The sequence below is a fragment of the Pleuronectes platessa genome, chromosome 3 (genome assembly GCF_947347685.1).
Source record: "Pleuronectes platessa chromosome 3, fPlePla1.1, whole genome shotgun sequence".
NCBI lineage: Eukaryota > Metazoa > Chordata > Actinopteri > Pleuronectiformes > Pleuronectidae > Pleuronectes > Pleuronectes platessa.
In genome coordinates this window covers 13,932,984-13,959,414 of record NC_070628.1, presented here as the reverse complement: position 1 = coordinate 13,959,414, position 26,431 = coordinate 13,932,984, and the positions used below count along the sequence as shown (strand labels likewise).

Here is a 26,431-nt window from a genome sequence, read left to right as displayed (position 1 = left end):
CATGAGAACCTCTTTCAGAGTATTCGCCATAGTTTCGATATTAATGATCACTTGTTTGTCCGCCCCCCCCCCCCCTTTTATCGTGCTAATTAATGTAATTAATGTGAAGGGGGGGGGGGGGGGGGGGGGGGGAGTAGTTGGATCGGTGACCCGAGCTCTGACCGAGCGGAACCGGAAAGAATCGCATTAAAGCGAGTGACAGAAGAACTAAAGGGACGATTGGAACAATAAGTAAACACGTAAACACAGGAGGAGACTTTCCCTGTCTCTGTGGGACCTTCGGCTTCCAGCAGACCGTTTCCACTCACTGTCAACTACACAGACCAAGTGTGTAAAGACCCGCAGTTCTGAGGGGTCTGGACCAATAAAAACATGATGTGAAGAAGACAAGAGGAAAGACGTGTGAACGAGTTAAAAAGCATCACATGATTCTTCTTTTTTCTATAACTCTTCAATATTCATGGGGAACGTGTGCAGAGCATGTATTCAAACATAACACCTTTATTTGACCAGAAGAACGACTTCAGGTGAAACTCTGATCTTCAGATTGTTACAAAAGAATGTTGAACATATGATCGATCCAGAATTAAGGTTTTTATTATGCAGAATGGTGCTTTTTATTATGTTGTCACTTATTTTATTACACTTCATAATGTCCATCTTATAGTATCATAGACACACAGATACCAATCCCTCACATGAGGCTCTCTGAGGTTTCTACGTTTTCCCCCCTGTTAAGGTTCTTTGGTGTTTCTTTGCTAAGACAGAGGATGTCACATCTTGTTAAGCCCTATGAGCCAAATTCTAAATTTTGAATATGGGCTATATAAATACAATTTGATTAATTGAATTTGATTGATACATTAACTTGCAATATTTTTTATAATATTATTATATATCATAAGTGAGAAAATACAGAATTGAGAATATAAAGGGAACATTTCCATTTGAATTGTATTGAAGTAAAAGTAGTAGAAAAGGGAAAGGTCCAATTCCTACATACTGGCAGAACTTGTGTACATGTACTCAAGTAATTTTCCATTATTTTCCCTACAATCCAGTTAAAACATAATTTGTATAATTGACAGTTGCCCTTTACCAACATTGTCTGAGTTTGGCTGCAAATGAAAGCAGTGTTTGTCCTCCTTGGTCCTAAACTTCACCACTCACACATCGGTCATTCTAAAATATAACAAATCCAAACTTATATTTCGCTCTTACATTACTAATTCTGTTTTGTCAATTATATTTTTTTGAACTTGTGGAGTTTGGACTTTTTTACTGTGAAGCACTTTGTTACTTATATTAAAAATAAAATCAACACGAGTAAATCTTTCATCACTAACTTCCCAAGTCAAGGTTGTAATGTTTCTGTAACTCTTTAGGTGGAAGCTCACCCTGGACACTTTCATCAGTAGTCATTTTTGTGAGACACGTCTCTATTTTCTATCTATTTTTCAGTCCACTAAGACAGACAAATATGTACCAATACTTACATCACACGCTCTCGTCTGGTGCTGATGCCTTGTCTTTCCTCGAAACACGCAGAGCCACAGTGCTGAGTGAGCTCACCTCTGCAAACCTGCAATGTAATTCAGGGTGCTACTCCTCGGTTGGGACACATGGTTCCCTTTCTTCAGCCGAGGTGCAGGGGTCTTGTTCTGAGACTATAGAGGCTGGACGGGGGCTTAAGGGCTGTGGGGCGGATTGAGAAATGGGACATATTATTTGGCCATGAAACATTATGTGACACAACATGACACCGGGCTATTTGTATGTAAAGGTAAACATTTCAGCGTGACCATTCAACAAGAGCCGACAAGGCTCCTGTCAATGTGGTTTTATACTTGCAGCTGAGAAAGAGGTGTGTTGTGGCACCGTGTGGTGCTGGTGTGGGTGTGTGTGTGTGTGTGTGTGTGTGTGTGTGCTTCTGTTCACAAATTTAATCCCCAAAGACACAAGTCACTTGGGCCATTCTGAAAAGGTGTTATCAGGCTTGTTCTCTTGTTCTAGTCTTTTCTGGCTGACTGTTGATCACAGTGTGTGTGTGTGTGAGAGTGTGTAGTTCATGTAGTTTGAAGTGTGACTGTCAGACTCTCCCCACAGTACTGGTCAGAGTTTTGGAAAATACTACTGGTTTGATGAAAAATAAGTTTGCATTTGGCCTCTCGTCAAACCTGAATGTGGCCTGAACATAAGCTCTTAGTTAATCTCCACGTTTACAATGAAGAGGGATTGATGGATTGATTTTTATGCCTCTACTACAGTGTCCGAGAAAATCTGAGAAGCAGATATTCACATCTACCTGATTATATTATTAAAAAGCTGCTTTATAATTCATCATTATTAGAGCAGTGTAAAGTCCAGAATTATTCAAGAATAAAGCAACAAGAAAGTAGGAACAGAAATTAAATGAAATGTTTTTTCCTTTTCCTATCACATTAATTATTTAACAGTTCTTATCTCTTCATTTAATTTTAAAACAATAATATGTGAATAGTCTCTTGGAAGCCTTGGGGGTCCAGACCATTGGTTTAAGACACTCACCATTTAATTTCAACATCATCTCATGTGTGCACCGTAATAAGAGGAAAAAATGCCGAAAAAAACAGATCATATCAAAGCAGGTGGAGTAAAAAGGGGTCGTGAGCTAAGGCCCAGTATGTTATGTGTCCTATGTCTGAAAAAGGGAGTGGGGAAAGAGAGAGAGGGTGCACAGTAATATTTCACAGGGAACCATACTGCAGAATTTTGAGTGTGTGTGTGTGTTTTATCTTTTTTTTCTTCTGTATGTCAGCTGTATACTATTTCATTAGTATATGCTCTACTTAGCATGTTAGCTTCAGAATCTACTGAACCTCTCTGGGTTTCTTACGCTGCGAAGCTAATTGTGATATCAATTAGAATGAATGAAAATAAAGCATTTACACAAATGCAACTGGAAAGATCAAACTTTATCTGCAGAGCAATGACAGGGTCGCTTTGGTGCAGAGGAAAATATGGTGATGGGAGTTTGGGTTAACAAATGCTGTACATCCGGTACATGTGAATGACTCCGGCGCAGAGGGCCCCATATGGGTGATGCATGGGAGCCATTTTTGTTCAGAAGCGCTGATCCAGGGCGAGTCTCTTTTTTTGTTGTTGAGGGAATTCCTCCTGCCGGGCTGCTTTGATACTGGGGCCTGGTTAGATTTACATACATACAGTAACAAGGAAGCCTGCACCAACGACAGAAAGCGAAGCCGACTGCACTTACAGAACTGAAACAAGCTGATGCAACCACGGCTGGAATCTGCATCCGAGCAGATGCTCAGACAATCGGTTTCAGAGCTGCGACTAACATTCAAGTTTTTTGTATATATCTACAGACTATTGTCACGGTTAATCAGGATTTTGGTTGAAGGGGTGTCAGCAAATTGCACAGAAAAAAGAACAATGGAAGGGTTGTGTCTCATTTCAATAGAAAATGTGGTTACTATGGTGACAGCGAGTGCCGGTTACAGTTAAAAGTAAATGGAGGAATTTCAGAACCCTCCATCCAAAACTCTTTGCAGTCGACACTTGGTTCTCATCAATAAACCAGCTAAATTTAAACTCAATTCACTGTGAATGTTAGCAAGAAAGTCAAATGACATGGAATCTGTACATTTTGATATTTTTTACTTTAACATGGGATAAACCAATAATCAATTATCTACATAATCATAGTTTACTTTTATGTGGCTGGATTAGGTTTCATCATTTCTGAAGATGCAACTTAGGCCAAAGAAAACAACCTTTTATGCAGAAATTTCTGAATTATGGGTTTTGTACATTTAACAAGATGTATATATGAAACTGAACTGTCCCAAATCAAACACATAGCAGTTATAAAATAATATGAATAAATAGCCAATAATCAAGTCTTAGTTCTAGTCTTCAGACGAGCACTTGTGTAAACCATCAGGCAGAGACCATTGCCAATACAACACAGCAGCTGATGAGAATCCTGTTTTGATAAAGCACTCCATCGCAGTGCTGGACGCAACATCTGCTGCCAAATGGAAGCAGGAGCTACCGTGGCCCATAAAAACACCCTCAGATGAGAGCAATGACATGCTTCTTTTAACTCCTACTCTTCAATAAAGATCATTCATCAGGCAGAACCATCCCTTTGGAATGTGTGATTGGAAATCAGGGGACTTTAAATCCCTGTCCCAGACACTCCATCCATCTTCAACACGCCACTGGGCTGGACACTCGGAGATGAACTGCTGAACCAGATGCCTCCATTCAGACAGCCTCGTCCACCTTTTTTAAAATAATAATAGTAAATACCGGCGATTGCATGGAACCCAAAATCAGGCAGCCAAATCACAATTTCACTGAGGCATTGAGGCATCCCAAACCTGCATCCAATTTAGAGAGATATGGGGAGCAGGGGAGGCAGAGAGGGCCCCCCGTTTGCACTTCCCAAAAACAAAACAGCTGCAGGATATGAAGTGTGTGTATGTGTGTGTGTCAGATGTATACATGGGCTAAAAGAGGTGATAGTGTTGAGACATAAGGTGCAGCCTAACCTTTGGAAGGAAACAATCCAACTCCATGATGGCCTTTCCTGTGTTGACACGCATGGAGAAACCCGTGGAATCAGATGGCATTCACTCTCTGATTCGCTATCAAAACGCCATCCACTCACTATCATTACAATGCCGATGCCTATAGTTGGTTATACAGAGTTCACAATTATTCTCATGATATGGGGAAGGAGGAAAAGATGGATGTTAATGCTACACAGTCTGCAGGAGTGCCAGGATGGCATAATTTTGCTAGGTGTTATAAATATGACTGATGGCGATAGCTAGTCTGTTGAATTACATTTACATATAGATTTACATTCCCATCAACATGTAATAATAGCACAGGCCTGAAGGTCCATACTAGTCACTCAGACATGCATGCATACACCCAGTGTGCACACAGACATATTCTGACATTTCATAACTAATATTTGTGCCTCATTGAGAAAGGTGAAAATGCTGTGCATCCATCAGACTGACAATATAGTAAATGCGTTGAAAGACAGTGCGAGGCCTCGCTGGACCTTTTGTCTGCAGAGCGAGATACGTGAGCTCAGAAGTAAAGAAGTCCAGTTTACAATTCCATGTCAATAATGACATTTTATTATCAGAGTACGCACTTCACAAAGAGAGAGAGTGAGAGAGAACAAGAGAGGGAGGGAGAGAGAGATTATGGGACATTATGAACGGAGAAATTAGCTGATGAAACTGTTTGGTAATCCTACAGTTTTAACAGAACTCTACATCACAGCAGAACAGTTGGCTAGGATGGCTCTAATATTATAATGTTGAAGGGGGAAAAAAACAATATTGATGAAACAAGCAGTGCATATATGCACAGACTCTGAACATAACAAATCACCTCTGAAGATACCAAGCTAATGTCAACACAAATTAAAATGAATTTTAATGTCTTCAAACAAACATAGATGTATCTTTCACTTTTTACTGCTTTTCTCATCATTCACACAGAGTTCCATAAATACATGTTTGTTCAGGAGACACAATCAAATTATGAATAATTGTTGCAAGTCGTTCTTGTTTTGCATGTTTGCATTTCTTTCAACGTTCATTTAACCTTCCCGTCGAAACTGATAATGTGAAAACAAGAAATGTCCGCACACCAGTCGAGGTTCCCACAAACTTTTGAATAACGTGTTGTTACTTTCTGAAACTGAAAATGAAACAATGTTTGTGTGAACTTGTGTATTTGCCCTGGTGACCTGATCTGTTCAGTTATTCACCAGTTAGGATCCCGTGCACACATACTCAACACACATAATTTTAATGTGGCAACAGCAACTGTGGTGCACACACATTGAACCTTGAATCGGCTACAACAGTAGAATACCACATGAGTTCCACTCCTGTCTGGTACCAACCGAAACCTGAGGTTACAGTGGCCACAGACTCACCCTAACTGGAAAGTTGAAGATTTGAAAAACCATATTCTAATCTGATGAATCTGAATTTTCCTGAAGTTCACAGGTGGTAGCATCAACATTTGACCCTAATACCAGTCAATTAGAGTCTCAATGTCACAGACTTTGAATGTTGTTGCTGACCATGTGCATCCCGTTATGGCCGAAATTGACCCATCTTTGCATGGCTAGTTCTACCGTGATGATACACTGTGGCACAAGGCTAAAGTCATGAAAACTGGTATTTCAGTGGTCCTGCCACACACCAGATCTAAGACCAGTCGAACACCTTTGAGATGTGGTAGTTAAGCCTGAACACTGCAAAGACTAAAGGCATGGTCATTGATTTTAGAGGTTATCCATCCCACCCACCATCGCAGCCCTTCATTAAGGGCCTTGGTATTGAATGTGTGGAACAGTATAGGTATCTTGGAACAGTTTACATCAAACTGAAATTTGATGTAAATGCTGAGGTAGTTTGTAAACAGGGACGGCAACCTATGTACTTCCTGAGGAAGTTAAATATTTTAATATAGACAGAAAAATGATGTCCTCTACGAATCCTTTTTTCAAACAGGTTTTTATTTCCTCTATTACTGCCTAGTATGGATATTTGAAACCCAGAGGGAAATATCCTTTATTTGTATTGTGAAGGTGGCTGGTAGCAACGGCCAGATATAGTGGATCGGAAATCAGCAGAAATAATGTAAACTATTGTTGAAAACTCTCTAGATATAATTCAAACTATTGTGAAAAAGTCTGCAGAAATAATGCCATGCATTCTAATTATCATGGGGCCGAATCTCAAGGTTTTCAACATCTTGTGGAATCAATGTTAAAGAACCAATGTAGTTTTGTGATGCTGTTCTAAAACAATACATAAAAGACACGTTTACAAATAGTAATTCTATTTAATGCTTCAATTGGTTTTTGATCCGTTTACTAGGATTATATGAAACTTCGGATAAAACAATCACTCGGTCCGAGCTCGACTTGAATACTACCCAGTGAAACGTTATGGTCGACCAACCAAGTTACGAAGCACAAACCCGGAAGTCGTTGTCCCTCTCCCTCTGAATGGACGAAGCAGGAGCAGCCATCCTCTCCTCTTTACTTTATAACGGTGAGCTCCTGTTCTCTGACATTTAAAGTGAACCCTCCACAGTGATGTCTGTGCCTAGAGCGACTTGGGCTCCGCGTGTTCGTTTCATTTCCTGCGTGTTTGTGACTGTGGAGCCTCATTGTTTACATCCGACCCGGCTGCTCAGAAACACGTGGACCCACAGGAGGGTCACATGCTAAGCACGACCTGTCGACATGTGGCAATAACCCGAGACTATCGCTGCTCTGGGAGGGTTTTTGAGTTATTCTGTGTTTGGGGGCGAAATATTGATTTAGACAAGTAAAGCTGGAGTCACACGAAGCTAACGTGAGCCTCGATCCACCTGCTAGCTAGTTAGCATTATCCTAGCTGCAGCTAGCACTATGCTAACTGCAGCCTGAGTGGATTATTACTTAACCAACACACGGAGGTCCCTGCTATTTGTATTGTGAGCTGGTGATCGGTGTCCTCTGGACCTCAGTGTGTCACATGTTCTCTTGAGCAGTAGAACAACATGAGAACACGGCATCTTCAAAACAATGAATTTATCCAATAAGTCACCTCTCCTGATGACAGACAGACACACAACATGCTGTACAGACTGTAGAACAGAAACTACACTGTGAATCAAATATACACTATACATTAATGAAGGTGAATAGACAGCTGATGTCACAGTGTCCATTCAACTTATGAATCATTTACACAAACAGTTGGATATATAATAGACCTGTTTCAGTCTGTATTGATATGAAGAAAGGGGCTTTGTCATCAGAGGTGTCCCCTCTCCAGGAGAAGTGCTGAGTCATTGTACATGATTGTGATGGCACCTGACAGGAACAATTCCCTCCCATCGCTCCGTGTCAGCTCCACAAAGCTCCTGCTGAAGATGCTCTGCTTTGTGACCAGCTAGTTGTGACATGTTCTTCATGATGTTCAACAGTTTGTTGTGTCGCTGGCTCTGGTGCAGTGAAGAATATTGCACTTGTCACAACAGACTAGTAAAAGATCTGGAACTTTTAGATTCGCTGCTTCGTGAAGTAGCGTCTGCTCTGTCACTTCTTTTCGACGGCCTCTGTGCTGCTTTTCCAGTCTGGACTATTGCTCAGGTGGACTTGACTCCATGTTTGTGGTTTCCCTTCATCTCTCCAAGATGGGAAATGGTGTTTGAAATCATTCCTGTCGAAGCGGACACATTAACACAATCACCAAACACTGGTGGTGACATGATGACTCTGTCAGTCAAGCAGCCTACAGTATAAACAACACGCTTATTTAATAGTTGTATTGTTAAAAGAAGAATTGGGACACAAGTAGAAATACAACACTAAGTGAAACACTAGGGTTAGTAAGCGGCCAAACAGTCACTGGTTGTAAAAGCTGCGGAAATAAGTCACTTTAACACTGCTGAAATGAGGGAGTTTCATTAATCAACATCAAACCTGGAATTCTACTGGCTGGGGCATTTTGACTGGGTACAGAAGCAGCTTCAGTTTGGGGAGAAGGACTCAAACTTGAGCACCCTCTGAGTGCAGGCAAAAAGATTCGATCCCGAGCAGAGATTATTTTTATGTCAGCCAGAGCCATTTGAGTAAGTGGTCAGTGAAATAAAAAATGATACCCTCTACAGAGTCTGAGAAATGATGCATAATGTGCCACATACCACGTTCTATAGTGTTTGATCACCCTAAAAAAAAAATCTGTACCTTACAATTTAAATCCTACATTTGACAACAATAAAACATACAATTCAGGCACATAATATGCTTAAATGATCACAAATAAAACAGCTCATTATGTTGAATGGCTCACTTTAGTATTTAGAATTATTGTTATTGATTCATTCAAACATTAAAATATACTTTAATGTTGTTGACGGTCGAGATGAAACTGCTTTTAACTGAATCCTACGCCTTTGGGTAGTTTAATCAATAACATCATTTTTTTTGTGTGAAAATCCTCAATCTGCAAAGCAGCATGTCCCTACGGCTGAAAATAAAATGTATTCCTATCCCCCCCTGAAATGCAGTGGAGTATAAATGTAAAGGATAGTCTAATCAATGCTGGATGTTTGAGGCTGATACTCGTATAAGTGTTCAGGAGGTACTGCTGTAATTTACACCTGTGCTTCTTCTAGCGGAACATGTCAAATTGTGTAACACGGAAATGTACGTTTGAGATGTGAGAGATCCCATTTTTACAGATGCAAGCGAGCTAACAGGAAGAGATATGAAGATGTCGAGTACAGTTTGTGTGTGTTTGCATGCCAGTGTGTGTGTGTGCTCATACACCCACATATTCCTGAGCTGGGCTGTAATTAGTGACTGAAAACACCTTTATTGTTGGACCGTGACTGTCCAGTACTTTAAATTCCACCACTGTAAGACACAGTCGGTCATTTGTCAGGTCCAGGTCCATGTGCGCTGCTTAACTTCACAAACGTCGCACAGCCTCACCCGAGACTCCTCTTTCTGTCCCTTTAATCCCCGGTGGGCAGCTTGTGACTGTCTAGCGTGGCGTTTCAACAGTGTGTGCGGTCTGGGAGCCAATCATCTCCAACCATCATGGCACAGACACGCAGGACTGGACAGAGCAATGGGCCAATGCTCCCTCTCTGCTCAGTGTGTGTCTGGGTGTGTGTGTGTGTGAGTGTGAGAGGGAGTTAGAGAGGCAGAGCTTGGGAAAATTAACAATCCAGTATGTTTTAGAGAGTGTAATAAGTGAATGATTTCACTGTTTCTATCACAATCAATACAAGTGGACCCCAGATTTAGTCATGTCAGGTGTATTTTGAAATCGGCAGCAAACAGATGATGGACCTGGATCCAAGCTGTTTACAGGTTAAAAGATAAATCGGCACAACTGAACCATGCTCTGTTTCAGCTTTGTTAACAAGCCCTTATGGATTTCAGAACAAAACTGAAAACTGTACCCTTCCTGTAATGGATGCTGTCTGTGTCCACTTCACCGCTGTAGAAATTGTAGTTAGTTTCAACAACTTTTTGAAGTTAACTTCTAAAGATGATTTTTGTTAGCAATTAATCAATGAGATTTGTCTAAAAGGTCTGAAAATAATTTAATAAGAGCCTCTCACATTTTAAGTAAAAAAATGTGAAAGGCTTAAAACATCAGTTCTTGTCTGATCTGTTTGTTTTTAAATATTTAGTTTAGTGTCATGTGTCAAAAGAGAGCTTTAAATCCACATATTTGTTATGCTAGAACATACAAATATTTTTCATTTTTGCCTAAAAACAAATGTCTTTTGCAAACTATTATATATCCTGTTGTTCAATTCAATTTTGTAGCAATCATTTAAGTGAGCAATTCATATTAAGCATATTAAGGCAGTGACTGTTCAGATTTGAGCTATGATTTAAAATTGGAGACCGAAGAATCAAAGATGTTAATATAGGTGACACAATTACAATACAACAGTAGAATTGACTTCAGGATCTACAAGAATCCAAGGGGGATTTTGGGGGAAATATTTATAATCAACCTGTTACCTAGAGAAGTTCATAATAACCTTTGTCTTCTGAGTCTGAATTTATCGCGAGATTTCATCAATATGATTGAAATGGCCACAACTCCAGAATTCAAACACTAATTAGGACATTACACAAAATTCTAATAGGATGAAGCAATGAGGTGATGACATTTAATATCTAAAAGGTCAAAGGTCAAATGTCAAAGGTCAACTATACGGCGGCATCATAATCTTTTTAAAGCAATCACTCGGGACCAGAAGGGAAAATTGTGATTGTGTTTCCTTCCATTTGATTAGCTGGCAGGGGCATATTAAAAGCAAGGCTGTAATTAATAAATATTTTTAATTAATAATAATAATTGATTAGAAGTCTCTAATTTGTTTTCACCTGCATTAATCAAAACATACAGAAGCTTTAAGGGAAGGGCTAATTGAGAGCTGCAGGGATAGTTTATAAATCAGATTTATGATCTGTTGCTGATTCTGCTAAAGTGGAAACTCTGCCTAGAAATTTGACAGTGATGTTAAAATGGTCTCTGTTTAGATAATTTGCTGATACAATGATTAATTGAAATACAGTTAATCAATCAACAATCTTGCTTTAGGGTTTTAGAAACCTGTCAGGAATGTTACTCTCTTTTTTTCTGATGCTTTATAGATTATAGATAGGTTGATGAGTAGCTATATTAAGTATACATCATTAATACAAAATGTACAAAATAGTCTTTTAAATACCAATTTTATAAAATATTATGTTACCCCTGCATTAATAATTTATTAAGTGTCTCGGGTTGATTACTTTTATTTTTGTATCTCTTTTTATCACTGCAGACAGCTTCAGCCCCTGAGTTCACCGTCACCCCTGGAGTGTGTGTGGGTGGATGTGTGAGTGGATGCTGGGGAGGTGTGAGGGAGTGTGTGTGTGAGGGTGTTCCGGGGTGATGTACTCTCCATATCAAGGCCGTGAGGAGTTGGAGGATGATCTCTACCAAGAGCAGGACAATGATGACTCTGATGGGTCGGAGGCCTACAGTGAGGTGGAGTTCCGCCTCTACAGCCAGCTCCACTACTCCTCCAATGCTGGGGACATGGAGGACAGAGGTGAGACACCGGAGGACCAGGACAGCCCGCAGCCGGAGGTGACGGTAGACGCTGACGGAGAACCGGTACACACTGAAGATTGTGGACTTCCATCATCGGAACAACAACTCCTGAAGAAGAAGAAGGTGGGAGAGAAACGTGATAAGCAGAAGAAGGGGAAGAGTGATCCTAAAGGTCATAGGTCGTCGTCTTTAGTCTTTGAGGAGGTCATCGTCATTGACTCCAGCCCGGACGTTATCTCCATCTCTGAGGACGACACTGCTGACGATGAAGGCGTCTGTATCATGAAGGGTCAAGGTTTGCACCGGCTGCAGACGTCCACCCCAACACATCAGGTAGAGGATGAGAGGGATGCTTCCATTGCTATGAACGTAGATGTCTTTTCACAAAATGTAAAACCAGTTCAGTCATGTGTCCCAAAGTTTGGAAAGTTCTTGTTTACTTATTGGCTGAGACAGTGGCTCCTCCTCCAACTCCCGTACCAGCCCACCCTCCCACTACCAACGATAACTAGACATCAGTGACTACACATCAGCCTTGAGAGAGAGGAACCCAGAGGATTAAGAGGAGATATTTGACCCTTTTTAATGAGTTTTCAAAAAAAATCACTGATGATACTCTTGAAACAATGTTTTGTTTCTTAAGATTATGAATAACTTCTAATCCTCTTTTGAATTTATCATGTTGTGCACAGTAAAAAAGAACTAATAAGAGGAGTATCAATCAGGCTGATTGTGTTGATATAATTCTAGTGAAGACCTGCTCCTCTATATGACTGTGTCCTTTAGATCCTACATCATATAAACCACATAGTGTTAATGTTAAGGTGGATGCCTCATCCTCACAGGCTGCTGATTCATTCCTCACTGCTGTCACCTAACTATATCTAGATGAAATTCAGATTATAGTTTTTACTTTAGATTCTGTCCTCCACTATTCAAATTGCACATTTACCAGCAAGGGGTCTTTTAATGTCCAGGGGAATGGTTACAGCAATCAATGTATCTATGGCCCTACAACTATTGTTTTAAGACAGACTTGAACCTGTCCTTAAGCAGGACAATTAGTGAATCTTTGATTTTTCTGCAGTTGCTAAGAAAAAATGAGTCCTTCAGTTGTCTTTTATGCTCAGCAGGCCTAGTTAAATGATGTGTTTGTTAAATTATGTTTTTGACCAAACATTAACCACTTAGACAGGTTTATGTTCCTGAATTAACTGTGATTACTGCTACTTTGTCAAGCTACTGTCCAGTGGCCAGTTCAGCCAGCTGACTCATTGGTGTTGAGCTGCAGAAATAAAGTGTGGCAATGCTAGTGAATGACTTGCTGCTGGCTGCATGTGAAACAGTGACTGAATGGACTGTTATATTGTTTTGTTTTAATTAACAATGGATGCATAATGATGCAACTGAAAGTTTTGTATGGACATCCACCATATGGTTGTTGTTTGGTGATCTAGGGGAGCCAGAAAAGGGAGACGAGTCTCAATGTGCCAGTGAGCGTTGACTCCAGCAGCTCAGAATCGGATTCAGAAGAGTCGGAGTCCAAGTCGGCGTCTGACTCTTCAGAATCTTCGGATTCAGAATGTCTGGAGAACTGGATGATCCTGGGCCGAGGGAAGGATGTCGAAGACCTGTCCATCTCACTCAACCTGGAGGGAGGGTCTAACAGCAGCACAGGTGTGTTTTTGGGTATGTGTGTGCACTGTACAAAGCATTTGTGGTATGTCTCTGTGCATTCGAGTACATGTGTGCGACCAGGAGAAAAGAAGCGGGGAGTAATTCTGCGTGGTCCAGCTCAATCAGAACACTTATCCTACGTGCAGCTCATTGATAAATGTGGTCTTGGGGCTGAGCTACGCTGGGAGGAATCTGCGTGCGTGCATGTTTGCCTGTACATATGCAGCATCTGTGTCTGTGCATGTTTACAAATTTGTAAGCTCTTAACATTCCTGGCACTGTCTGCCCAGTCGCTCTCTTCTCTGGTCCATCTTTAAGTGTGTTTGCGTGCAGTATGTATTGATATGTGCGCAGGCTTGTGCGAGTTTGAATACTTGTGTTTATAAAATATTCCACTTCTAATCAGCATGCATGTGTACATACACACACATAGCAACAGTCATGACGCTAATGCCATAAACAAACAAACGGAGAGACAACAACGCAGGAGGAGAGGGAGGGGAGGCTTGCAGAGATGGGAGTAATCAAAAAATGAATAAAAATGTTCCCGGCAAATCTCTTCAGATCTACACATTATCTTAACCTGCAGCCTCAGCAAACCTCTCCAGCTTCTCTCCAGCTCCCCCCCCTCCTCCCCCCCCCTCCCTCCTACCTAAAGCTCACCCATCTCATTCTTTTATCCTATTTTCTCACTATTGTGCTCTCTCTCCCCGTCTCCCTCTCTCTGTCTCTCGCTCGCTGTTTCTTCCTCATTTGAATTTCCCTGGGCTGATGTTTCTGCAAGAGTGCCCACTGCCTCCTTGACACACAACTGGGCTAAAGGAGGGGGTCTGGAGTTGGTGGGAAGGCTTGAGGTTTTTGGCCTGGTTTTTTGGAGGAAAGGAGGATTTTAGGTCTCTGTGTCTCTTTCTCCCTCTCTTTCGTCTGGCTTCTCTCTGTGATCTTTGGAGCTTGACCTCATGTCTGCACATGGGGGGCCATGGGTGTGGTGTGGAAGGGGTCTTAAAGTGGGAGGGATGGGGGGAGGTTTTTTTCTTTCCAAAAAAAAAAAAGAGGAAATGAAAGCAAGGAAATTTTAGGGACGAGCCTCGACAGTCTTGAGCTGTGCCCCAATTCTACTACACACTGGTTCTAAGAAGGTTTTAGGTGAAAAAAGGGGAAACATTATTTTTTCTTATTGTTATAAACCTCATAGAAATCCCAAAACCAAATATTAATTGATTCTTGGAAGAATTGTCTAAGGTCTGGAATATATTATACCTCTATGCCTCCCTGCCTCAGTGTGGATCATTGATATGTTTTAATTGTTTCACAAGCTGAAATTAAATATATTGTTGTTTATTTTTAGTCTGTCTTGCTGCAATTAAAATGGACTTGCACTATTTACCCCTGCTAACCCTGGTTGAAGAACGTCTGTTAAACACACAGTGCCCAAAATTATGAACCCTTCATGGAAAAGAAAGGATGTATTTGTGACCTGTTTTATATGATCTTCTCCTTATGGTGAGAGATAGGGAAGATATAAATTGCTGTCGGCAGTTTAAACAATTACTGTTTTTAGTCTTTTTATGGTTAAAAAAAGGCACCAATATCACTTCTGAGAAATTCACCAAAATGAGTACACATTTATTAAATAAACCAAAAGAGCAGTAGGTTTTGACATCCCTGTCATTTTACTATACTCAAAACAATATGTACTTTATACAAAAATACATACTTGACTTTTGATGGAGCCTTTTCTGAAGACATTTCATCAGTGAAATGAAGCAGCAGATGCTGGGGTGATGGCTGTTTGAAGATTTTTTTAAATGTAAGTATTCAAATGTTTTTTGGAGATAGAAATAAATTAACTTTCTCATAGGAATGGATGGCTACAAAACAGTCAAGTAAAATTTACCACCAAACAAAAGAACATGCCTGAAAACACAACCTCATTGGCAGCCATAACAACAAAATCACTTATACTATATAGTTATGAGGTTTTTGAACTGGGACACAGTCTTGATAATTTCTACTCTGCTGGTGAAGGGTATATATGGTTTGAAATAGATTGGATACGAATATGGTCTGAATTATAATCAGGGCTATTTTCTTCCGATCCTTTTATTTTGAAAAGAAACAGGAGATATGTCCAATGTGATGTCACTGATATTTGTTTAGTTGAATTTGACAGTAACCGTTACATCCACAGCCTATAGGCCTGATGGACGGATCTAAAGATTGATTTCTGTTCCTTATAGGCCATGGTGTGTGTTGACTCCTGCCTCCCTTTGTGTTTGAACCTTTAGTGTTTGTTTGTGTGTGTGTCTGTGTGCGTAACAAGTTCGCGCAGGAGTGACTAATAGTATTTGTACGCCAAAACCCCATCTCAGCATCCCCATCAAATCACATTCACTACACTTAGTCTCCCCCTCTCCCCCGCAGAAATTGAATCCCTTCATCCTCTTTCTCGGTCTCTCCCTCTCTCCCCTACATGGTGTCACTTGTTCACATACTTTTACAATCTAATCTTTTCTCGCTCCCTCACAATATCGTTTTTTATCAAATGCATGGAGACACACACACACCCATGTCACAGCCCGAGTGGCTATCTTGTCACCTGGCTGTAAAGGGGCAGCTGCTGGTGGGTTAGATCTGTAGAGACACTGGATAAGGAGAAGAGAAAAGATAGTAGAGAAAAGGGGGATGAGCGAGGGCCGCCTGCCTGTCCGGCAGCCATGCAGCAGCAGCGAGATGGAACAAGAGAGGGAAAAGCAGGGCTTCCCGAAATCCAGCTCAGTGCCTCTCCCACCCGGAGAGGTGTGTGTGTACATGCCTGTGAATGAATACGGGGTGTAGGCGGGGTTCGCTGAAGCTAAACTTGAATCGTAAGTGGTTAAACTTCACTCAGTGGTCACACTTTTCCTTTTTTCCCCCTTCTTTTTTGTCCCCTTGGTCTTGGTCAGTGCTCACCAAACTTTGCTCGGGGCTTAGAGTCAGCTCTGGCTCACTATCAGGGTGGCCGATCACATCAGAGTGTGTCAGAGAGAGTGTGTGTGTGTCTGTGTCTGTGTGTGTTTCACTAAAAGTCCTTGGAGAAGAAGAGTGTGTTTGTACCAAAAGGTTAGCTAGCTCTCTCTCAGACGAAGAAGGTAAGCTCTGCTCTTCTCCTCTCTTCTCTTCTCTATTCTTCTAAAGAAGCTGTGGTATGAGTGTTTTCTCTCTGGAGCTTCATGTGTGTTCTCTTCAGACCTCAGTTGGCCTTTGTATATTTTCAGGTGTGTGTCACTGTTAGTTAAATGCCACTGTACAGTTCAGAACAGGTGAAATATGGATTTAGTTTGTGTTTGTGCTCTGATTATGAGTGAAAGTGTGTGTTTATGTCCAGGGCAACGGGATTATAAAATGAGATTACAGTGGCATGTTGGTTGCCACACTAGGCCTGTGTGTGTGTGTGTGTGTGTGTGTCTGTCTGTGTGTGTGTGTGCATTGTGGGTGTGTGGGTGGGCGGGTAGGCGCTGCAGAAGGGAGGCATGGATAGGATCAGCTCTTATCTTGGCTGCCCAGTGCCACACGAGGTGTAACGCCACACCCACACTACCACACAGTGTGTTTGAACAGACACACACACAAATACACACACGCACACACACACGCTCGCCATGTAATCGCTGTGCCATAGTTTGACTTGTATTATCCAGTTTTTACAGCGGTCATGCAAATTAGATGAGGCTACTCAGTACGCCTAATATTGGCGCTGGCAAAATAAATCGTATAAATTCATTCGTAATCTGGAAAATGAAACAGCAGTTTGTTGGTGGGCTGCAGCCTCCGTTATTTTGTTTCCTTTCAGTTTCTTTGTGTCTCTATGTCTAAAAAAAAATGTGCCTGTTGAAAACATGTAATTTTGATATTAGTGATGATTATATTTGGCTGAAGATGACACTTGGTCATTTGCCTTTTTTTTTTTTTTGACGTGGTCATTAGTATGTGATGAGTAGCGTGAACTCAACCTTCACTAATAGTATGAGGGAAGTGTCCTGTTCTCATTTCACTCTTGTTGCTCTTTTTAGTTCATGTCATCGCTGAACAGATTCACCGTCAATTCAGTTGCAGCTATTGTTTCATCCGTCTTTTAACCTTCCATAGCATTTCCCTGTGTTTTCCTCATGAAGGAGGAAGTAGACATTTTGCACGAACCCGAAGGAATTTGAAGTAACGCTTGAGTTTGTGTCCAAAGAAATCTGTGCGGAAGGACGGACAGCGGGGTTCAGCACCACACAGAGGAAGAGAAAGAGACGAGAGCGGGTAAGCCAAAGTGGATGAGACAGGCCTTGAAAAGGAGCGGCCATGGTGCTGCGGTCAGTCAGGCCCAGTTTGTCTCCAGGCTCAGATCTCAGAACGGCTCGAACACAACGGGATCTCTGTCTGCACACCCAGCGCCGTCTGTCTGCGCCGCCTGTGTGTAGGTGAAAAAAAGACCTCCGATCTGGTTTCCACGCCAAGTTCTTTGAGTGAAATGAAACTGCTGTTAATCCCTTTGAAATTGGCAACATGTCGGCAACATTTAAATTAGTTTCTTTGGAAGCTTGAAAGTTGTTAAATTTTGATGTGTGGTGATGATGTTAAGGATCGGTGCTAAAATGAATTTGTGCTCATTGGATTGGTGTAAGGTTTTTCTTCATGGTTCTGGCCAAATGTGACAGTGAACAATGTGATACAGGCCAAAAAGGTTTATTTGACATAATTCCAAAAATTACATTTAATAAGGTGAAATGTATGATTTATTTATCTCAACCATTTTCCTCCTCTCCCTTTCAAATGGTAGATTTACCATCCTTAGCTGTTGCAAACATTTTCTATATTTAGCCGTTGCTCTGTTGCAGAGAGTTCTCATGTCTCTTCTGCGTTGAAATGCAGACTTTATTTATTTCTGTGCATCTGGAAGGGATGAGACATCCTGTGTGAAAGTAATTATTGTCAAAATAATCTATGAAAATTTCTCTTTTTTTTTTTTTTTCTTGGAACACCCACAGACATCTGTGGTCGCTGCTGCAGGTGCTCATTTGTATTAAAGTTAGCTGTTTGCTCTTTACAGTAAGTGAGGGACAGCATTTAAATATAATCCAGTAGAAAGCAGTTTGGTTAAGTTAACACACACACAAATACACCCACACGTATCTCGGCTTAAGTTCCTTTAAAACTGGCATCAATCTGTCGGTGGACAGCATTTAGGTTTTGATTTGAAGTTGGTTTAACATTCTAATAATGATTTATATTATAAAAATAGTTTTATCTTATAAATGCTATCGTAGATATTTATTATTGACTTTTTTGTTGTGGAAATGAAAAAACATTGTTGAGTGAAAGTGAATGTGTGGTGTGAGGTTTGATGTTGTGTGTGTTGGGGTGTGAAGGTGTGTGTCTATCCGAAGACAAGTTTGTGTGTGTGTGTGTGAGATGGTGTCTGGCTCACCACGCCTGAGGTGAACCCAATAACCGTGCCTGGGCCCACTGGAACACAGTTTCACCGTCTTTAGTTCCGAATAGAGAAAGAATGTGACGTTAAATGAAATAGTCTTCAACATGTTATGGTTTTTATGTGCAGCTATTTTTTGAGATTTTAAAATATCAAATGTTCTGACAAAGGTGGCAGGCTTGTCGGGTATTTTTTTATAAATTTCTTTAGTGAAAGCTCACAACCTTATGTTCACAGTAACTGTAGCCCGGAGAAAGAGGTAATAAACTGGAGACCAGAGGGTCCCTACTGTAGTTTTATGTGTGCGTTTGTAGAGGGGGGGGGGGGGGGTAGATTAGGGATCCCCACTCTTCTGCCTTAACCTTTATTTAACCAGGGTATCCCATTGAGAGCAGGAATCTCTTTTGTAAGGAGACCTGCAGCAGACATTGTGCCCTGAAGCTACAGGATAAGACAGCTAGACGTACGCACACACACTCATGTATGATTAAATAAAACTTCTAAAGCTCAACACCTTAATCCCAGACTGCATTCGCTGCATGGTGGACAGCACATATGAGACTATAACAGTATTTAAATATTACAGTATTGTATTTTTCTTTATCCTCAACTCCCCATCTCCCCATTTTCTCTTTCTTGTGCATTTTCCCCACCATCAGACCTGAGAGGACAGGAGGGAAGGGACGAAGAGGAGACCAGTGGAGGGAAAAAATGTCAATTACAATTACCAATAATAATCATTATAATTAAGCAATCACTTAATAGGAAATCAAATTATTGTGGGGGGTCACAGAGAAACAGAGGGAAGTCCCGTGGGACTGTATTAATTTCTGCTCTTTTATTTGGCCGGAGAACTTTTCGCTTATTGTCTTTCCTTGGCTTTTGGGCAGGGAGGGGTCGTTGAGAGGGCTTTATTAACTGGTAGCCTAGGGTGGTGATATTTTTTTTTTCTATTTTGGGGCAACAGAGGAGTAGAGGGGAAGGGGTTGGAGGGATATGTATTAATATTAATACGTATTTGGGATGAGGAAGAGGGGCAAGAGGGATGGGAGGTTACGTGGGGGATGCAGCAAAGGCAGTAATGGATCCACAAAATCACCCCTTCCCCATTGGCCTCGATCTTCTCCCCCCTTGTTCGGCTCCGCTCTCTCTCTGTGGGCAGCGGCACCAGCAGGGGTGAGAGCTGTTTTGGAATCTGAAGTTCAGTTTAACAGTCAACAGGATAAGAGGGAGAAGAAGAAACACACAAAAGACACATGTTTAGGGTTAGAACACCCACTCCAGTATGCAAAGGGTTGCCTAATAATAGCGAGGCAATGTTTTTCACAAGGCCCCAAGAGGACCGTGTGTGTGTGTGTGTGTGTGTGAGTATTTGGCAGTGTAGCACACAGACACACACGTATGCCTGTTTAGCAGCTTCCTCTCCAGAGGCTCCTGGCTGTGTGTGCGTGGCCATTCCAAGGCTTCTCCCCATGTCTCTTAATTAAGGTGCTGTTCAGACAGAGACCAGCTGGGCCTGGTCTGGCCGAGCTGGCACTCACCACCATTTTAGTCAGTCTCGCTCTCCCCTCATCCTCATGTCTTTTTCTTTCTATTTCCCTCCATCTTTTCTCTCCCCTCTTCATTGATTTATTTCCCGTTTGTTCTCTTGATTGAATTCGGATTCTGACAAATTGTCATGTACCCTTTCACCACTGTAATTCAACGCCTATTCTCCACCGGTTTACGACAAGTGTAAAGCTTAACTGGTTGACCTTTCCATTACACCTTCCTTCAGTAAAGCAGTAATTAGGAGTCCCATTAGGATCAGAGAGATTTCCAGTTAATAGTCCCTTAAATACCAGGATTTATGTGTTTGGTTTGGTGGAATGTGCTGAATACACAAGCGATAAATGCCAAATCACAACAGTTAAGTCGGCAACTGTTTCTTTTCAGACAAGTCCCACATCTGGACAAAGGTCCTATATGTAGCAGTTATAACACCACTTGTTTGAGGAATCTGATTAACAAGGATTTTCCGTTGGTTGCATACTATTCTTTCCTTATATTTACTATTCATCAAATATAAAAGCATTTGACCGCTTGTCTGATTTTGCTTCCGTGGTAACCTTTCCTTTTTGGCCTGTGTTGAATATTTCAGAAAAGAATCGTGCGTGTTATTGAATGAAAGGATTTTAATTCAGCAGATACTGAGGGTAACTCTACCCGCACATTTCTTCCCCATACCCTGCAGCCTCACCCCTCCCTCCCTCCCTCCCTCCATCCATGCTCCAACTCCCACTCCCATTCCCAACCATCTTTCCATGCAACATGAGCAAACCCTGGTTACGTGGCAGTTGCTATGCCCGGCCCTGTGGCTCGAGATTGATGCTGTAGGGTTACTTCTGCTAATGCAGCTTGTTTCTGAGGTTAGCTGGAGATGTCACACAGATGATGGTGAGCGCTGTGTCCTCATTCTCCCTATTAAGACGTCCACCAGAGAGGCTTGATGTGTGAATGTGATAAATGGTGATTTTTATCGGTGGGGTAAGTTTCCTGTGTCGGGTAAATAACCCAGAACTGGTCCGACTCGGTCACCTAACACATCTGTGTACCTTTTTTTAATAACATTGGGTCTGCGAGTGAAGTTTGTCTTTTGCTGGTGCGCGCGTCCCTGCGCGCACACACATGCCTGTGCATTAGCACACCTAGGCTGCCTCTTTATCCGAGGGATTATGGTTAAATGGAATGCTGAGATTCTGGCAGCGAGCGAGCGATAAAGCTGAAGTCGGCGTTGGGAGAGAAAATTAATTATTGAGGATAAAATCAGGGTGAAGGAGATAGTTACCGACTCGTTGGGGAGTTTAGTCATTGATATTTCAGCGCAGGCTTCCAGAAAACACGCAGAGCTCATCACACCCTTAATGTGAGACCACTTTTGTGTGTTTATGAGTGTGTGCATGAAGCTACAAGCAGGGCTTTGCAAACTCTTAAAGGGACTGGTCATACATTTTCAAATAGAAGGTATTTTGTGCAGTCTTCATATACTGAATAAGTGTTTTTTTTATGTGGATTAGCTGGAATGTCCTCAAGGTTTCCTGCAGCTCCAGCTCTCTCCTTCGAGTATTAAAACTTCACAGCGATTATTAATGATAATCTTTTTTGTAATCATCTAATCTGCAATTTATTTGTGAAATATATATATATATATATATATTTGTTACTTTATTCATTTAAATCTGCACAAGATTTCCTGTCTTCCCAGAAAAAAATCAATTTAAAAACAAATTAGAATTTCCTTTTTTTTATTTGAGATAATCCTATTAACTCTTGATCAAAGTGGGTTTCTGAATTTCCGTGGCTACTGAATTAAAACGTATTAAATGGCAGCTACAGTAAATAAGAAATACAAGTACTTTGCTTAGTTTTCCCACCTCTTAGCAGATTTAAATGTACTTAAAGCTAAAGAAAGAGTTGTGTTTAAAAAAAAATATATATATATATATATCAGTTTCTACCCTTCAGAAGTGTATGGTTTAATAATGAATTTGTTCTAAAATATGTTTTTTATATAGGTAACTTCTACATATTGTACAAGTAAAGAAATTCAAGGAACTGAAAAGTATATTTTTTGGGTACATGAGGAAACAAATCTGTGTTGAATGTTCAAATATCCAAACTGCACCAGCAATCAATTGTATAATTTCAATGTTTTAATACTGTGTGATATTCTCACAGTCTACAACATATCTGTTCTTAAGCGACACTCTACCACCAGCTTGAGGTGTGAGTCTGCTTTATCTTCTTCTCTGGTTTTGCTTTTATATTTTTCTTCTTTGTCCCGAGCTCTTGTTTCGCTACTCAGACCAAAATAAAGCTAAATGCATGAAGTTGCAATGTTTGTTACTATGGTTTTTACACCACACATTTGAAAATGAGCCAACAATTTGGATCCTTGTTTTAGATTCTTACATGGTCACTGCTAAAAACATCTGCTCTGAACAAATAACTGTCTTTGACCTTACCTACACAGATTTGTGTGTGTGTGTGTGTGTGCTTGTTTGACCGTGAGCATGTGCAGGTGAGCGCATGTCTGTCCTCCTCTGATCAATAGTAATTGGGTTGAGTGTCTCAAGTCTGTTTCTTCCCTTTGTACTGTGGCCCTTTTGTAGGCTGACACCGGGCCAGAAGAGAGAGGGGGACAGTGGGGAGAAAGAAAAGGAAGAAAGAAGGGGTGGGGGGGGTTAGAGAAAATGGCGGATGTTTGCAAGTCGACGAGCATGACCAACTCCCTCAACCAAATCTCCGGATATTTATTCAGTATTACTCACTAATCTAAAAAAATCTTCCTCCCTTTCTGTCTCTCTCTCTCTCTCCTTTCTTTTCATTCATGCTTCACACTGGAGTGATGTGTGTGGGGACACTGTAGGATGCTGTCAAAGAGTTATGATAAAACAGATGGATAACTTGTTCAGATATTAACAGGCTGCTCACCTCTTCCTCTCTTTCTCCTCCTCGCTTACAAACACACTCCCAGAGCATCTCTCCATTCTCCTCTCTTTCTTTTATGACTTCCATAAAAGCGGCTTGTGTTGTGTGAGGGCGGCGAGCTCCAGCGGTATTAGCAGGGAGGCATTAGGCATAAACTCTAAGGTATATTAAAGCAACGGCCCTGTTGTTCATATAAACACACAAATTCAATTTAGCCTGCCCCACGGGGAATGGGATTTCAGCAGCTAGCGAGAACAAGAGGGAGGGTGGGAGAGGAGGCACGAGTATTGGATGAGGTAAGTCGAGGAGAGGTGGGATGAAGGGATCTCGGGCGGTGGAGAAGGCAAGGTGAGACTATAGAGAGAGAGAGAGGGCATTGAGGAGAACGAGAAGCAGAGGTCGGGCAGAGATCCAGAGCTTGGCGTATGGGAGTGGCGTGGTGGCTAGTTGCAGGAATGCATTATTTTTGTTGTATTAGCTACCATGACGTAAGCACCTCTGTGATTGTGTACGTGCGGGCATGCAGAGATGAACAACACACAAACACACACACACACACACACACACACTCAAAAACCCCACACCCTGGCAGGCAGAGGGGCTGCCAGTGTCTGCAGAACTGCACGCTTGGACAGAGCGTTCTGTGGGAAACCCTACAGTTATATTATTCAATCCAAATTCAAATGGGCTTGTCAGGGAAGCTCCTGCTTTTTATTACCTGTCAGAAAAACCAAGGGATGGACGGTGCAGAGGGGAGCAAATTAAACGACAGTAAATAAGACCCCTATCTCTCCCCCCCGCCATTCTTCCCTTCCTCCCTGGATGATATTTTGGAGACTCTGACAGCATGTGTTTGTTCGACTCCATCTCTAGTTTACCTTTCTTTCACCTGCCAATCAGATGCAGGAAGGCCTAATTATTTTGTTCATCACTGAATACCATCTCCTGTCACGATGGAATCGACTGAGCCAAGCACTGGATTTGATATTGAAGGAAAAGTCGGTCAGACATTCATTGGGAAATGGAAGGAATGAACGGAGAGGGGGGGAGCCATAAGGATGAACCGTGCATGTGGAGAAGTGATGGCTGAGTGTGGTATATCCTCATGCACCCCAAACAGCTTCGTCCCGTCAGCCAGGCATAACCTCTGCCATCTGTCCTGCCCTCCTCCTCCTCCCTTCCTCCTCTCTCCTTTTCAACCTCCTCCTCATCTGCGCTTCCTCCTCTCCCCCCAGAACCGTCCTGGAGAAATCTAACTTTTACCCACTCTCACTGTCAGATGGCATTCAGAGAGATGGGGGGTCTTAAGTGATTACCTAGAGAGTCAAAGGGAGGAGTGTAGGAGGGTCAGTGGCCAAAGCTTGAATTCTCTCAATTCATATTGAGCATTGACAGTGTGGATTTAATCAGGCCTATTCTTCGCGCGCGCGCACACACACACACACACACACACACACACACACACACACACACACACTCTGTCATTACTAATCTTAAGTGACTCGAGAGAACTGTAAAAAAGGCTGAATACCACAGTGTAGCCAGTTAACAAGTTCAACCCGATTGTGTGACTTCAGTATTCGGATCTGCTGCATTTCAATATCTTCATCAGTCTTCCTCATACTTTCAACACACTCCCTCAACATACACCGATCACCACATAATGATCGATACTCTCCTTAATACTTTCTTGACAGCTTTCTTATCCTGACTCGTCTCTCTACCTCCCTTTCGCTCGCTCGTGTCGACACTCACTCACTCACAAACTCTCACACAGTGAACAAACTATCTCACACACACACACACACACACACATTTGTTGTGTTTGGTTGTGTAGAGCGGGGAGGTGAGATCTGATCACGAGAGGCATGTGGGGACACATTCTAATGTCAGGTGTGAATGCACGCACTCAAAGCAGTCCACTTGTGATCAGATCACAAAACCACATGTTGCTACCGGGTGTGTTCAGAGTCTGAGTGGTCAGTTCTCAAATGTGTCCTCGATGAGCCATGGGTGTCCACATGCTGTCCACTTGTGATCAGATCATCTGAAACGAATGTTAACACCAGGTCTGAGAAGGGCTTAACTCTAACTGGGGATAGTTTGGTTCATGGTCAGACAACTTAAAACCCTGAGCCCACCAGGGCCTCCCATTATTTTGGACAAATGTTATTAACAATTGATGATTTAAAGACCTAATCTTAAGATGACTAATTAACATAATAATAACTATTTGCCGCCCTAAATGGGTAATATTTTTGTATGTTTCCATTCTCTCACAAAACTGCTGCCAGCTTCCAAATTTGCCAGGTAAAAAGGAAAAGCTAGATGCAGTTATGAACTGTATTCGAATCAGGCGATAAAAGAGCTTTATATTAGGAGCTCCACGTCTAATCCTTTAATGCTCTCTGTCTGTCCCCTGTCCCACATAGGGGCCGCTCTAATTAAAGACTAATAATTGTATTGTTTTATAAAGCCTACAGAGACAGAGATTCTGCTCTTCAATCATTCACTCTCTCTAATGTACCCTGCCCATGGAGGGCTATCTCGCTTTATGAAGTCTAGAACACACTGTGAGTGACTGTTTTGGGTGGGGGTGGGCGTGCTTGTGTGTGTGGGTGTGTGTGTGTGAGTGAAAGAGCTGTGCCGCATACAGTTGGAGGAAGAAGGAAAAAGCCAAATCTAAATTAAAACTTTAAAGCACCATTATTTAATTACCCCAAAGGCTGAGGTGTGTGTGTGTGTGTGTGTGTGTGTGTGTGTGTGTGTGTGTGTGTGTGTGTGTGTGTGTGTGTGTGTGTGTGTGTGTGTGTGTGTGTGTGTGTGTGTGTGTGTGTGTGTGTGTGTGTGTGTGTGTGTGTGTGTGTGTGTGTGTGTGTGCGCAAATGTTTGCTTCTGTCCAGGATTATTTCAGTTTTTCAATTTGCCCTTTCTCCTGTGTGTGTGTGTGTGCTTGCATGACCACAGTGTAACCCTTTTATTTGTTGCCCCTCCTTCACCTCTTCCCTTTTCCACTGACACACACACATACACACCCATGCACGCAAGCATGCTGAAGCGCCCGCAGATAAAAAGGCATTATGTTAAATTCCACTTAATGACAAATTTTTAATTTGGGGAACAGATTCCGGTGAATGGAGCTTAATTACCGGGG

At 41.7% G+C, this 26,431-nt stretch overlaps 1 protein-coding gene across 2 annotated transcripts in view; it reads left to right on the top strand.

Moving 5' to 3' along the window:
- The first annotated feature begins 7,033 nt into the window (after positions 1–7,033).
- zcchc7 (zinc finger, CCHC domain containing 7) overlaps positions 7,034–26,431 on the top strand; it is a 45,187-nt gene continuing 25,789 nt past the window's right edge. Inside the window, exons 1-3 of one of the 2 annotated variants that reach the window (XM_053419090.1) lie at positions 7,034–7,103; positions 11,401–12,005; positions 13,130–13,349. In XM_053419090.1, coding sequence (XP_053275065.1) covers positions 11,511–12,005; positions 13,130–13,349 — 715 coding nt within the window. In that variant the 5' untranslated portion in view covers positions 7,034–7,103; positions 11,401–11,510. Of the gene's footprint in view, positions 7,104–11,400; positions 12,006–13,129; positions 13,362–26,431 lie in introns of both variants that reach the window. The other variant, XM_053419089.1, reaches the window with a different exon arrangement.